The 16,318-nt window shown below is 44.0% G+C and overlaps 1 protein-coding gene across 1 annotated transcript in view; it reads left to right on the top strand.

Moving 5' to 3' along the window:
• ACE (angiotensin I converting enzyme) overlaps positions 1-16,318 on the top strand; it is a 212,610-nt gene that overhangs the window by 176,284 nt on the left and 20,008 nt on the right. Inside the window, exons 20-22 of the mRNA XM_086923822.1 lie at positions 6,599-6,822; positions 8,538-8,682; positions 11,999-12,097. Coding sequence (XP_086779948.1) covers positions 6,599-6,822; positions 8,538-8,682; positions 11,999-12,097 — 468 coding nt within the window. The remainder of the gene's footprint in view (positions 1-6,598; positions 6,823-8,537; positions 8,683-11,998; positions 12,098-16,318) is intronic.

Here is a 16,318-nt window from a genome sequence, read left to right as displayed (position 1 = left end):
GGAGGGGATGGTTCTGTATGGTGGGGCACCCAGAGTGCCTTCCATAACAAGAGGGGCTTCAGGTACGGAGGGAAGGGCACTGGAGTTAGTGGTGCACAGGTTCAAGAAGCGGATAAGACTAATGAAGAGAAACTGAGAGGTATTTCTGTACAGGAAAGACTTAAGGTACTTGGCGGAAGGCCGTAGGAAATGGGATACACAGCATTGGGGAGAGGATGGTGCTAGATGGTGGGGCACCAAGAGGGCCTTCTATAAGAAGAATGGCTTTGGTTACTCAGGGGAGGGCACTGGAGAAGGAGGTGCACAGCACCAGGAAGAGGCTGGGGCGGGAAAATGGGACACAGGACGTGGGTGAGGAGGGCCCTGGGGAGAAGATGCAGGAGACAAACTGCCCGTGGAGGCAAGCTTAGTCTCAGGCAATTACAGGATTGATGTATCTCTTGGGATTCATTTGGAGTATTCCTTCACGTCCTATAATGCACACATGAGGACCATCATTTTCTAGTCTTCATTTCCCTACAGCTTATTAAATCTGAGATAGGCACAGACGTTACTAAATCCAGACAATATGTTATTTCAAAGATTACTTTGAAATTCACTCCAATCTACGTACACTAAAACTCTTTTCCTTTCTTCACATGATCTCCCTAGCAAGACAGTAATAAAGCCCCTGCTGGCCAATATATATTCCTGACACGAAACACCCTGTCACAGTCCTGTTCCACAGAGCTATGTTTGTTCTACGGATGAGCAAGTCAACACATTACCATCACAAACGACCACTTGTGCATTCCCTGGTGTCTGCCACACTGTACAAATATGTTAGAAATGGGGTCTCTAGTTGACAGTGGTCTGAACCCTGTTCAAGTAGGAACCCTCACTCTAGTCAGGGTAAGGGGATTACACAGGTAAGATATCCCCTGCTCAAACACAGTCAGGCCTATCACAGAGGCAATTTGTAAAGCATTTCTACATACACACACAGTAACATAGTGAAAACACTACAGCTAAACACCATTTTAAAGTATTGCAAAAAAAGTTGCCAGTGTATACACTCGATTTGCTCGCAAAATCACACACACAGCAGCATCCTGCATCCTAAGGTAAAGATTTGCCAACCTGTAGGTTGCATAAAGTATTTGAAATATTATGGTTGAAAAGAACTGTAGAAAAAGGAGAGACAGTCGATATTTGATAGCCATTGTCTGTAAACACAAAGGGCATAATTACCACTAGGCCCTGTTGGATGCAGTAGTTATTGCACCAGAGGGGTTCAGAATTTATTGGATGCAATATTTATTGCCTGAGGAATGACTTGCAGAGTTTGGTACTTGCCTCACCAAACCAACATAAACATGTAAATACTGGTCCTTTTCCCTCTGTTAATTTCTGGCTGGTTTGAACTGTTGAAATTTCACAAAGAGTTTGAACTTTATCACATCTGGTAATTACCAGGTGCAATAAACATGACAACATTCATAATTGCCATCGCTGCGCAAACATGTGTTTGCACACGGAACACAATTTACCGGGGCACCTATAATCAGGCTTAGAGAGTTTGCCGGTTTTCTGGACCATAATGCTTTCAGATTGTAATAGTTCGTCAAATATTCCAATGACTGCTCTACTTTCATCTAACATGATGCGATTTCATCCCACAGTATAGATTTTACTCGATTTTTTAAGAGTTTGAAGAGTAAAAAAGCAGTTCAAGGTCATCATATCTTTTTCAGGCAGTCTTCCCAATTTTCTTCCTACTTCTAGCCATCAAGTTGCGATCATTTATGATGTGCTTTAACCTCAATAAATTCAAGCCCTGAGTATATGTACCCGAACAGGTCACTTCACCATATACTACAAGTGAATCTAGTTTGCCAGAAATAGCCTATAAGACAAAGGATAAAGTGACTGTGTTGAATGAAGTGTAAAGCGTCTGAATATCTTTCCTAGTTTGTGAGAGTATTTGATAGCTAAAGAATTAAAATGAATATACTACTTACCACGTAATATAGCCTTATAGCCCGCCGTAGCGGGCTAGACCGGCTATTAAAGGCCTGCTCCAGCGTTCAGCTCAGGCCTTTAACAAGGGAGCTGGACTTTAATAGCCGGTATAACACAGCTACGAAGGGCTATAATGCTATTAGAACATTCTGCCACTAGAGTGCAGAATGTTCTAACAATTAAAACAAAGACCTCTCGGAGCCCAAGGGAGTTTAAATCCCCTCGATCTCCGAGAGGCCTTTGTGAAAACAACATTGGAATGTTGCTTTGCGGGCCTTTACCGGCCCGTAGACGCATGGAGCACTCCATTTTCTTCAGTAGAGTGTTCCGCATTCCAACGTTCTAATCTTCATTACATAAAGGGATAGCCCTCCCCATCACCGTTATTCCCATCTGTGATGCTCCCCCTCCTTGACAGACTTTGTCTTTTACACATGAGTCTTTCTACTGGTTCTAGCACCACTGACGTCAGCCTTCAAGAAGCCTCTCCCTCCCTGCCTCCATACACTATACCAAAGCTTCAGAAATTAGACTGGAGGAGGGAGGGAAGTGTGACTGTGACAGGGAGGAATATGCCTCTGTGTAGTGAAGATTACTGATAATTTGTATTTATTACCTTAAACCCTGTCCTTTCCGTCATAGTCATTATCTTCTGAGGATGTGCACAAGCTTACTGTAACACTCCTCAATGAATCGATATTAAGTCAATTTGCCTGTGCATGAAAACTACGTTATTTGTATACTAGATTCTAAGCACTGGTGTTACTCCATAATAACAAAAGGGCAAATGATGGACGGAATGCTGAACAATAAAAACATTCACACCTGTCACAAAGATCTGGGTGCTCCACACACCACTCCAGTTTGGACCCTGACATATGCAAATCAGTCTTGAACCTGCTCCTCATGGGAACAGTTGAGCCCAAACTGCCAAGCCAGGTCCTCCCTGGACCAGAAACAAGCATCCTGGAACCGGTTTCGGGGCATGGGGAGCAAAACAATGATGAATTTAAGCCCAGATCGCTGTACTGGGGTGAATGTTTGATATTTTCCAACATTCTTTCCATTAACTGTTCTTTTCCATCACTCCATAACAGCCTTCATAACCCAAGAGGCAACATTAACAGAATTATCCAACTCTAAATGGTAATGCTCAACCAAGGTTTTAGTGGACAGCCAGGTCGCTGCCCTGCATATTTCAAGTATGGGAACACCATTTGTCTCTGCCTAAGTTGCCGCCACACTCCTTGTAGGCTTTCCCTGAATGCAACCTAGACCTGGCATCTGCATGACTGTGTAGGCTTTTGAAATTGCCTGACTGACCCACCTGCTGAGTGTCTCTGTTAATGACCCCCACCCCTATTTGCCGGACCAAACAATACAAATAAAGCATTTGTCTTCCTGAGTTCTTTGGTCCGATTTAGAAACAATACGGAGCTCTCCTAGTATCCAAAGACAATGAAATCCCATACTGAGCTAATATATTTTTTTATTTCTTCTTATTAACACAAAAGTGGAAACATCACATGACCGTAGTAATGATGCTACATGAACCATGAATTATATACATTTGAAAATATATTATATCTCATCTTTGGGTAAGCTTAGTCTTTGACCGGTGATCCGAAGAGGATTATGGGACACAGGTCCATTACACCTTGTACAAACATTTATAAGCAAGGCCAGTCAATTGTACAACACTTCTATCTTCATGAATTGCAACCATAGTATAGAGCCTACAGTAGCTTCTCGCCATCTTGTGAACTTGGGCCGTGCATGGGCTGCCTCTATATATATTCTGTTTTCCCCATACCCTCTCCCATTTTCTGGAGCATACTTTGCTCTCATACACTGATCTCTCTGCCACCATGCACCAATTCCTGTCTTCCTTCCAGTCCTTCAAGGAGGGAGTAGATGTTGCCCTCCCCCCACCACTTTTGTGCGATGTTGCATTTAGCTACCATCATTCCCACTGTTACCCATTTTTGGTCAGCTCGTGCCAAGTCTGTGGCGTCCCAGATATTAAGCAGGCATAGTTTGGCCAATGTTCTAGTGGTGTAGGGGACTTCAATAATGCATGCTAGCACCCCCTTCCAATATGTTTGCACCATTGGGCATTCCTACAAGATATGAAAGAAAGGTCCACACCACCAGGCCGCACCCTGAAGGCACCCAGGGCCTCATTTATGAAAAGTGACGCATCGCTGCGAGAAAACAGCGATGCGTCACTTTTCATTGCGCCCTCCTTGCGACCCCAATGATGTCTCATATTTACAATATGACGCATCATTGTGCAAGGACTTACAGATACGTCAGAATTTCTGACGTATCTGTAAGCGCAAAAGTGACGCATTGCTGGAGTGTGTCACAAAAGTGACGCAACTCCAGCAATGCGTCCTTTCACATGGGGCAAGCCCCATGTGAAAGGGCCTGCGTCAGTCTTACGCCTGCTGTGAGGCAGGCGCAAGATTTTGACGCAACTGCGTCCTAAAGGTGACGCAGTGAAATCTCATAGATTTCACTGCGTCACTTCTACGACCCTTCCTTGCGTCAATACGCCCCCCTTGCATACATTATACCTGGCGCAGGGGTTTACAAAGTGACGCATCTACCTAGATGCGTCACTTTGTAAATATGGCGCAACAAGGCGCATTTTTTACGCCACTGGTGCGTCACAAAAAGTGACGCACCGGCGGCGTAAATGTGACGCACAGCCTCATAAATGAGGCCCAATGTGTCTATCTGCCTGCCCATTTTGACTTACGTGGTGCAGGAGACGTAAACTCTGTTGTGGATTTTTTGCATATGCTTGATTAAGGCAGATAGCGGTATAGTGTCCGTAAGGGAACGGAGAGAAACAGAGTAAACAATCCTCAAACACAAGAGCTCTGACAAGACCCCAAATCACATACCTCACCGCACACATGGCTCGTCTGGCTGAGGATAAAAAAGAACCACACCCTACTATGATGCGCCCCACAGAGACAGCCCAAAGTTGCACTATTGTCACCCACGTTTGATTGCCAGGCAACAACACACCCCCTACTGAACACAATGGCTTGGAAACCATAGCACACTCACCTCTAGTCAAGGTCAGTACACGAACAACTAATGTCTCTGTGGGCAAGCCCCCAACCTCCGCCACACCCTCTGCGTAAAAGGAAGGCGCTACTAGTCCGTTCAATAGGTGAGTGAAGGGCTTTAAGTGGGATGAAAAAACAACTGGGGGGTCTCTCAAAGGAGCTTGTCCGATGCAATTAAGGGCTTGGCTTAAAACATGTAAACTAGAAATCTGTGCTTAGCATAGTGTACTGCCCCACTGGTAGTTTGCTGTTTCTGTCATTGCATCCAGATATGACATTATACCTACAACAAGCCAGGACTATCGGCTTTGTCAATGGCTGTTAGTTGCATAAGATCAATAAGCATCAACTATGGCTTTGTATATAACATAGATAATGCTTCAGTTCTGAAACGATGAGCCTGTTGAAGTTACGTCGAAGGCTTTGAGCAGTGGTCCGGCTGCAAATTGAGATTTGTTTTTCGCCTTGAGGGTGAGGGCAAAAATAGAGAGCGCGATAGAGACCCGTCCCAGCACCTGCTTTTAAGCAGCACCGGCAGGACCCGGCACAATTAAAGCCCTGGCTGAGTGGGCACTGTATAAAAACTGAAGCATAACATAAGGCCACTAAACCCACAGGTGGGTGTGTCAGAGTACTGCGTGACCTCTAATTGGAAGTGGTGCCAAGACTCACTGGGTCATTGAACCGAAGCTGGGAAAGAAGGACATCAGAGAGATGGGAGGGGGAGGGGCGAGGTGTCACTGAGAGAGATAAGAGGTGCACCGCAGGCAGCAGCGGGGCCGGGCACTGCTTGCTCTGCCGACATGTTGCTCAGCCTCGGAGGCATGAGTCACCCGGCCCCTGGGAGCACTGGACTGCTAAGCCTGCTGGAGTCGCCAGTGTCATGTGATAAGCACTAATCCCTGCTCCACCGCTGCAGTCAGTCAAGGTCCCTCCTCGCTCAGCAGTGGTTTAGAAACTGCTTTTATGTTATCTCGGCAGCAAAAAAGCATTGACCAGTCAAACTGCCAATTACATTTCAGCTTCTAGCTTATTCCCTTCCTTGCTTCCCTTCTCCCTTCCTTTGTTTGTTTTTCTTTCTTTCTTGTTTACTTTGTGTACTTTCTTTCATATTTGTATCTTCATATTTTCCTTTTTTTATATTTATCTTCTTTCTCTTTTTTGTTCATCTTATTTCTTTCTTCTTGATCCCCTTTCTCCCTCGCACCCTCTCTCTCTCTGCTTCCTCGCTTTCTTTCTTTCTTTCATTCTTTTTTCTTTCTTTCTTTCGCTTTCTTTCTTTCTTCCTTTCTTTCTCTCTTTGTTTGTTTGTTTGTTTGTTTGTTTGTTTCTTTCTTTCTTTCTCTCTTATTTTTCTTTCTTTTATTCACATTCCTTACTTTCCTGCTTCTTTCTTATCTCTTGCGTGTCGTCCCCGTATCCGTTGTGCTTCCTTCTCTCTCTTGGGTTCCATTGCTCCTTTTTATCATTCTATGAATATTGATGTACTTTTACATCTTCTTTGATCGCTGTAGGATCAAGCAGTGCACCGTCGTTAATATGGATGACTTGATCACTGTTCACCATGAGATGGGACATGTCCAGTACTTCTTGCAGTACAAAGATCAGCCCGTTTCCTTCAGGGATGGAGCCAACCCTGGCTTCCATGAGGCCATCGGAGATGTCTTGGCGCTATCCGTCGCCACACCCAGCCACCTGCAAAGCATCGGCCTTCTGGACAAAGTGGAAAGCAATACAGGTGCTGACATTGTGCCTTAGGAGATAGCAATAATTCTAAATGTCATTATCCATTGGAAGCACCCCTCAGATCTGCGCGATAGAGGCCTATCTGCAGTACCGACTATCATTGAAGCGCTCACTTCTAGTAGACTGCAAACTTTGTGCCCTATATAAATTCTGCCTGATTATTGGTGTATCCCTTCTCAAGAGGAAATGTCAAAACTTGAATGGACACTTCTGAGATGGTCAGATAGGACAATGTAGTCTACTATGATGAGGTCTGATCTCAGAGGGAAGAAGGGTGATTCCATGTGGACTAGAATAGGTTTGCATTAGGAAGGCCTACTCTCATACAGGTTTGGTGATGAGGTCTGATCTTGAAGGGAAGCAATGGATTACTGATTGATTTATTGGTTGAGTGTGATGTTATGGGGGACTAGAATAGGTTTGCATTGGGAAGGACTACTCTAATACAGGTTTAGTGTTCTGGTCAAAGAGAGAGGTTGGTTTTGAAGCACCTTGATCCCTGGATAAGATGGTATAGCTTTGAAGAGAGGGTGTGGTACTTTAAGGGAGGAGATTTGCTTTTAGAATGAAAAAGTGATATTACATGGAATTGGTATGTTCTTGAAAGAGCAGGTTTGGACTTAAGGATTTGAGTTGTGGTTGTGACGGGAAGAGTTTTCATCTTGAATTAAGAATACAGTCTTGATGGATGTGGGGTTGTTGTGAAAAAAGATTTTGTTGTGCCTTCTTTGTCAAGATCGAACGTCTCTCTTAATGGCAGGGGTTGGTGCGATCTTTAAGAGGTACTGTGACCTTAAAAGATTACTTTAATGGGAGTATGATCATGAAAGAGGACATGATAATTCCTTTTTAGGCAGAAGTAATCTTGATGGTTGAATTGGGGTTTTACTGAAGGTTTAATAATCATAGGAGTAGTACTGGAGGAAGAGGTGTGATCTTGAAAGATGAGGAGGGGTAACGTCGAAGATAAACATGGGTGCTTGAGGTAAGAATGTGGTTATGGAGGTGGTGTAGCAATGAGGGGAAGAGATGTGATCTTGAAACACAAGGATTAGTAGCAATTTAATATGTTTGATGCATGGATGCAATGTTATTTGAAATAAAAACAAGTGTGATCCGAAAGGGAATATGCGATAATGAGGCAGGAGGTGTGATCTTAAAGTATATGCTGGTATATATCGATGGAGGATGGGAGATCTTGAAGGAGGAGGCACAATCTTAAAAAAGGAGTTGCAATAATTAATGGGAAAGTGTGATCTTAAAGGAGGAGGTGTGATCTTAAAGGAGCAGGTGTTATCTTCTTGACCAAGATGCTGCGATCTAGGTAGAGGACGTGTGATTCTAAATGAGTTGTGATCTCAATTGTGGAGATGTAGAAATGTATAAAGTAGTGCAATTTTAAATTAAGAGGTGTAATCTTAAAGCAGGAGGTGTGGTCTTTAAACTGAATTTGTTCTCTTGAAGAAAGAGGTGCAATATTAAATGGAGGAGCTGAGACCTTGAGGCTTTGTTGTGGTTTCATAAGGGCAAACAGTGATCTAGTAATTCGTTAGACACTGGTCATGATGTCAGGTGGTCATTCCCAAAATGAGGCCATCCACTGCTTGTGTTTGAGGTGGTGATTGAAGACAGGGAATGCTAATTTAATTTTTTTGCTGCATTTGTGTTCATACAATTTAATCCACATGTGTTCTTCTCCAACTGTAGAGAGTGACATTAACTACCTGATGAGCATGGCCCTGGATAAGATCGCCTTTCTGCCCTTCGGGTACCTTATGGACCAATGGCGGTGGAAGGTGTTTGATGGGCGGATCCCGGAGACAGAGTACAACCAGCAATGGTGGAACCTCAGGTGAGCCTTAGTCTTTGAGTACAGTGGACATGGTTCTCCGATACTCATCCCAGTGTCCTACCCAGCATTTAATGTGGTGTCCTCTCATGTCTAACCAAGGAGCGAAGTGTTAGCTGTTGAGATTTCACAAATTGTAGACCCAACCTTTGAAATATGTAATATTTGTGTTCAATTGGAAATATCTGAAAGTGTAGTCATGGAATGATCAGGTGAAGTTTAAGTATTGTCACAACCTTAGAAAGTATTTTCACCCTGAAAAGATGTGAAGTCAGTGTATTATTAATTATAAATAATTTAAGCGATGTCTTTATGGAGCTGATGTGCATTGCTAGATGAGAATCAAAACTTGAAGTCTGCGTTATCTCTGAATGAAAGTATTTAAGAATGCACGTGTCAGCATGTCTATGGAGTCTGCAAACAGAGTATGACGTCAGCTGAGTGTGAAAAGTGCTACTCACACGACAATTGCAAGTCAAACGTTGAGTAGTGCAGGTCCAAGCATTGCTAAAAGCTGAGTATGAGCAGGGCAGGTCTCATTTATGTACAAACGAGTTGTGAGCACTAACGATATCTGTGATTCAATGTGAGAAGGTATTAAAAAAAAATGGACCCAGCTAATGTCTCCCTCCCTCCCTACTTGATTGACTGAAGAAAAGGTGATTCATCAAACTGGCTATGGTGCCACCCTATATTTAATATACACATGAAATGTGTCATATATCTCATTCAGAGGGTCCAAGCCAGGAGAGAAAAATCCATTAGGGGCAGAAAAAAACGCCTTGCCAATATTTGAAGTTCTTGATCGAAGATGAAGAGTTTTACAGGCATTGGAAAGCAAGACACTAAAATTACCCTGAGACAGATTAAATTAAGAGACCTGCACATAGTCTTCCAGGCAAACAAATACAATCGAAAAATAGCAAAAAGTTAGGGAGACAAGGCTTCTAAGGATGGTGATGAGCACAATGAGAAATGGGGAAATTGAGAGCACTGCTGATTACTCGTCTCAGACCAAATTCTCTTTCTATATGGGTTAGGCAGGAAATGACATAGAAGGGATATGGTTAGGCACCATCTTGGACAGGAATATAGATTACTACAGTGAAACCAAACACCACACAGTACCCTTACCATGTGTCCACTATCACGGCTCCACTTATAATGCATTCACTTTTACCATTGCAACAACGCATTAAAACACACCTCCAACACATCTATTCACATTCACTAACATATATATATATATATATATATATATATATATATATATATATATATATATATACGCACACACACATGTGTGTGCGCGTGTATATGTATTTAAATTGACTGAGAAAAACAAAGGAAAAAATAGCATTATATTTAGGTGAAAAGTTTTTTGTGAGGTTATAAGCAGTGCCTGACAAGTGAGCATGTTATAGTTACTTCTGTTAAATATAACTTGTGATTTTCAGATATTTTTTTTGTTTAAAATGGTATTTTCTAATGGACGTTTTCACCTAACTATAACATCACTATATTCTTTGGGTTTTTTTTCAGTGATGGTCTTAGGTTTTTTAAATATAAAGTAAGGTTTTGCCGTGCAAGACTATAACGTCCATTTTAGCATTTGTCTAAGTGAAGTTCTAGTTTATTTTTAATGTGAAGTAAGATATTATAACCACACTTAACTATCCCAGTCCCTCACAGTGCACAGCCTTCAGCCCTCAAACCCCGCAGGCGACCAAATCGGGAATGATCCATAATGCCCCTCATTGCTGGCCAAACGCACACAGCCACGCAAAACCAACAGACGTCCACCCAGCTTATTTTTGTCTTTTGTCTTGTGCCACAGTAAACTTGTCTCAACCCTGCTGTAATTCTGAGCTATTCTAGCAATTTTTTGCAGGGAGTGCTGATTACCATGAAAGCACCACAAGTCCACTGCAACATGAAAAAACAATACTTTGACTCTGAGGAGATTTCTCTAGGAACCCTCCATAAGAGCCAGGGGGTCGGGGTACCACTACCCTTCCCTCTTATGTGGTGTTTGATGTTAATATTCATGACACAGGGGTTGAGCCCCTGAGTTCTAAAATGGGGGCCACAACATTTCACTTTGTGATGCAACTATCGTGGGGCTGCTTCCAGTCGTGTCAGACCAGTTAATCAGAAAGCTTAATTTTTCATTTTTTCCCCTTGGTTCTCACTCAGTACATTAGATACCTGTACATTTTGACGCTGAATTACTCTTAAGTGGCTGAACAGATTTTCACCAAATCACAAAAAGCACACTTTCTGCGTAAAGATTAAGCTTTCACCTAGATCTGATGTAATTCCGTTTGGGCATTTTGGCTGTAGCAATGTCTAAATTTGTATGGGGACATCACTTTTTGGGACACCCCTTGTTCTCGGACTTCACTTGACAGGCCACCCCAAAGCTTTCCAAGAAGGAGCTGAGGTGGATGAATCTTTTTTTTAGCATTTTGTGAAAATGCACAAAGGGTGCAAAAAGTTGCTAGCTAGCCAAAAAATCTTGCACAGTGGCTACTGTCACTATGTAATATATATATATATATATATATATATATATATATATATATATATATATATTTTGGTTCAGTGGTGTTATCAATGAGGTCATAGGACATACCCTGCGGGATGTAATATGGGAGATAATTAGTAATGGCGAAGGACACGAGTGACATGTGCTTTGATGTCCCCTGACATTCAAGTTTAAACACCCTACACGCCTCAGCAGGGGCCGAGCACAGCTGCGTCAGACTGGAAGAATTGAAAGCCTGCTTGACTGGCCAGAGTCTCATTCACATACAGTCAGAGAAAACTTCTTTTGCATCACTTCAGCATTACCTCCACCGTGATATGGTGGTTTGAGAAGGGCACTACCTTTCACACTTTTTTACAACAAAGAACTGCTTTTGAAAAGACTTTAATTTAGGGACAAAACACATTAGGTTAAGACTGGTTCTTGGCAAGGTAGCAAGGCAAGGAAGCAGCAGCAAAAGGCATCAGTGTTTCTGCGTGAAATAAATGTAGGCCCGTTTTCGGCTCATTCCCTGGGTGCCAAATGTGTGCCAAGTCACAGAATAGTAAAAGAGACTAGGCTAGGGATCTTCGTCAGTGAATAATTAACATAAAACCCCTTTCACCAATCTACTCATATTACAAGTCACCCTGTTAGTTTTCTTTGACAATCAGAATGCTTGTGTTAGGCAGCAGTTTCAGGAGTATGGTCTAAACATAGCTGTGAGTGCAGACAGGAGACAATCACTTCTTATCTTCATATTCACTGCTTTTGTTCCTCTGCTCCATCCAGGCTGAAATACCAAGGATTGTGCCCACCAGTGCCCAGGTCAGAAGAGGATTTTGATGCCGGTGCAAAGTTCCACGTTCCTGCCAACGTCCCCTATGTGAGGTATCCTGAGATATCATATTGTGCCTGCATGAAAAATAAAACTGCACAGGACACTCATGTGATTGCCACAGTATATGCATTAAAAGGGTCATACTTGCAGGTGACTTTGAAAAATCGATGACTGACTATGGCATCATGAAATACAATGAAGGTGTGTCTACTCTTCCCCTTGTTAAACCTAAAAGGCTCCTCCAGTGAATAATGTACTAATATGTTTGAAATCCCCACTAGGTAACCTTAACTACAGAATGATCAAAATCACACAAAAGCACATGGATCTCTAATCCCAGCAGCCTTATACATTCCAACCCAAGTACATGCACCATTCACCTTCAAAACAGGCGAACCATCACCTTATCTGATCACAATTCATGCTACGCCTTGATGCAGGCATCACCGACAACATAGCCACTCACACTCTTTACTACTAAACCGGTTTAGAATATCATTAAAATGTGTAATGAGTTCAATTATTCTAACTATGTACAGAGAAGAGAAGGCGTGAGCGCTTTTGCAATAGTGTTAAGGCTATAACTCCAAGTATGGGTCTAAATATGTGTCCATGTATAAAGATACATTAGGGGGTGTACACAGCCTGTATATAAAAGGTGAGACTCCCCACTCTACAACCTTGTTATTGTGAACTCATTAACTTAGCACATTGTTGTGTAGAAGTCACATTTCTTACACTTAAGGTTGAGTGGAAATGGTTTCCCAGTAAATAAGTTCTTGTTAAGCACATTTAGAGTAATGCCTGGAGTTATAATCCTCCATCTGTTGCACAAGTCTATCAAGCACTCCGCTTCTGGCACACAGAATTAATATCTGGACTGATTACATCTTTTGTTAATCCACAAAGTGCTTCATTATTTAGGTCTCGTCGATACTTGTTGGCTGGGCTGTTAAGAATTGTGTCTTGAATTTGTCATATAGACACCCAAACCACTTGAAAAATGTAAAGAACACGACACAAAGAACCGAAGAGTGCGCTGACATTGCCAAGTCTCTTGGATTCAGTCTAGACCCCAACCTCACCCTCAAGGAAAACAGTGGCAAGAATACAAAGACGGCATGATACCAGCTCTCTCTACTGAAGAAAATTAAACCATTCCTCCCAGAAGGTGACTTCAGAACTGTTGTTCGAGCCCTCTTATATTTGGTTGGTGGTAACCAGACTCAAGTCGGGGGTACACGCAGGTATAAGGCATCCCCCCACTCTTTTCACTGGGTGGACGCCGTCCCCCCTGCCAAGAAGTTGGGCCCCACTGAACTTGTCCCTTGTCATTTTCAAACACCAGGACACGTTCAGCAGCACCTGCACGTTGCCTGCTTTCCATTCCCAGCAGCAACGTGCAGGCAGCAAGCGAGCCTTTGTTCACCTTCAGCTGGGGCGAAGTTAAGGGGCCATCCGGCCTCCTTTTGTTTGTGTATGCTGACTGGGGGCCGCCTGGAGCCTTACATTTAAATGTAAATGTCACAGAGGGAAACAAAGGCACACAGCTTGCCTTCTCTTCACAGGTACTTAAGAGAGGCCGCTTTTGCCTTTGTTCTGTCCCTGTATATAAATGCAGACACTGTAAGACTGTCAGATGGTTTAGTCTGTCCCAGTATTTGCACAAATAATTTAAGTAGCACTATTTTATTTCTTTTACAGCGCTACGTCGTAACGTCATGAGGTCATTTGAATATTGTCTTACCTGGTCAGTTATGTTATGTTATGTTATGTTAGGTATTTTTATATAGCGCGCAGCTGCCTGAAGAGGCATACCGGCGCTGGTAGCAGTGTCATTAGAGGAGCTCGGGACTAAACCAAGGGGAACTGGTAGGTTTTGGTGGCCTTACGAAAAGAAAACCGGAAATCAAGGCGATGGATATGGGTATGGAGGGAATTCCACAGTTTCGCGGCTAGATACCGGAAGGACTGACCCAGCACGGATGCGCTTCACCCGATGGACCGTAGCCAGATAATGCTCAGCTGACCGTAACTGGCAGGTGGGTACATAGGGCACTAGCAGATTGGACAGAGTCTCAGGGGGTGATAGTTCAAGTATTTTGAAAGTCAAGCATACGGTTTTGAATCCAATCCTTTTAGACATGGGTAACCAGTGTAAACGGCAAATAGCCCCCGTCACAAAAGGACTCGGGCAGCTGCATTTTGGAATCGCTGCAAACGTATCACTTCTGCCTTGTTAACACCTTAGCTTCTTCGCAAATATCCCTCCCCAGTGCTGCGCTGTCCATTGGAACTAGTGCTGAATGGACGTCCAATGGTCGTGCGCAGCACTGGGGAGGTAGCGCTCGTGACGACCGTTGGCCGTCAGCAGCGCTTAAGAGGTTAACGTCTAACAGGAGTAAGTTATCATAGTCCAGTCTGGACAAAATAGCTGCCTAGACTATCAACTGACGGGTAGATGGATGAAGAAAAACAGCATGGGCCTAAGTCCCCGGAGGAGGCCAAAGCAGGTGCCTGCAACCTTCTTAGTATGCTCCTGAAACCCAAGAGTAGAATCGAGGAAAACCCCAAGATTTTTTACCACCAACTTAGGGGAGGGGGCGTTGCCCAAGGTCGCAGGCCACCATTGCGCACTCCAGAGCCCATTTTCTCTACCCACCAACAGCACCTCTGACTTATTGGCGTTAAGCTGAAGGCAGTTGGTGGTCATCCACTGCGCAACCACCGCTAAGCCGCTCCGAAATTTGGAGGCGCCCCACGTAGGATCATCGGAGAGTGCCACCACAAACTGCATATCATCGGCATACGAGATCATGGTCAAGCCATGGTCCCTCGCCACCACAGCTAGGGGTTGAACGTACAGGTTGAAAAGTGCGGGGCTCAAGGCCGAGACCTGGGGTACCCCCTGCCTGATGGATTGAGCGTGGGAGAGAAAGGGGGGGGCAATTACATGGAATGTTCTGTCAGACAGAAAAGATTGAAACCAGTCCAAGGCAAGACCTACCACCTCAGCCCCCTTTAGGTTATGTAAAAGGATCCAGTGAGAGACCGTATCAAAAGCGGCGCTAAGATCAAGCAATATCAGGACCATGGTATGTCCCTCGTCCAGAATGGTCCACAGATGTTCGGTCACAGCTAAGACCGTAGTCTCAGTGCTGTGACCAGGGAGGAAGCCATTCTGGGATCAATCCAAGACGCCGGTGTTATTCAGAATGCCCGAGAGTATGTTGTTGGTGTGGGCCTCAGCAACTTTAGCAACCCAAGGCAGTAGAGAAATAGGGCGGAAGTTTTCTAGTTTAGTCGGGTCCAGTGAGGGTTTTTTCAGCAGGGGGACCACCCTTGCTTGCTTCCATAGCAGAGGCACAACAGCAGTGTTGAAAAAGGAGTCAATTGCCTGACACAATGGCGCAAGTAGTACAGGTAGGGAGTCACTAAATTGAGCAGGTCTCAGAGGATCCACGGTGGAGCCAGCTTTGACTTTCTTGCTCAGCATGAGAAACTCATCCTGGGCAATAGGAGGAATAGCTGCCAAGGTGAGAGTGGGGAACGGACCATGCGAGGCAGCGGGATCAATAGGGCAGATAGGGAAATACTTATAGATGGCTCCCCCTTCTTGTCTAGATTCTTGCATTGCTGCCCAGACGTGATCACAGCGGTGGAGGGGTCTTTCCTATTTTTAAGATCGTTAAGTATTTTGAAAACACATTTGGGTGGGTTCTTACTAGACTTCGTCTCATTAGAGAAGTAAGTCGCCCGTGCCGAAGATGGCCTTGTGATAGCACTTGATCGCATTCTGGTAGGACTTCTTAGCCCCAATGCGGGAATCCCTTCTCCAGACCCGTTCCAGTTTTTTACAAGTACTGCGCAAGATGGCCAGAGAATCGTTGAACCATGAATTTGAATTGGAGCAGCGGCCCTTGGACCATTTAGCTGGAGTGAGAGTATTTAGGGCATGTAGGACCCAGTTGCAGAGTGATTTGTATGCCAAATCCGGATCGGTAGCTGGAATAGTGGGACAGAGTGCCAGGATGGCATGCAAGTCCTCCAGTTAAAGTTTATGCCAGCGTTGTCTACAGGAGGCCTTAGGATCACCTCTAGGCACTGACTCTGATAACGGGTAGGAGATGGAGACCATGAAATGGTCAGACCAACACACCAGGCTAGCTGTCTTGACCGAAAGAGAGGGGATGTTAGAAAAGACGGAGTCAAGCAAGTGTCTGGCAATGTGGGTAGGGCCCACCACAAGCTGACTTAATTGGCAAGCGGTG

The sequence above is a fragment of the Lissotriton vulgaris genome, chromosome 5 (assembly GCF_964263255.1).
Source record: "Lissotriton vulgaris chromosome 5, aLisVul1.2, whole genome shotgun sequence".
Classification (NCBI taxonomy): Eukaryota; Metazoa; Chordata; class Amphibia; order Caudata; family Salamandridae; genus Lissotriton; species Lissotriton vulgaris.
The sequence above is the reverse complement of the archived record's forward strand: the minus strand, read 5'-3'. Positions and strand labels throughout refer to the sequence as shown.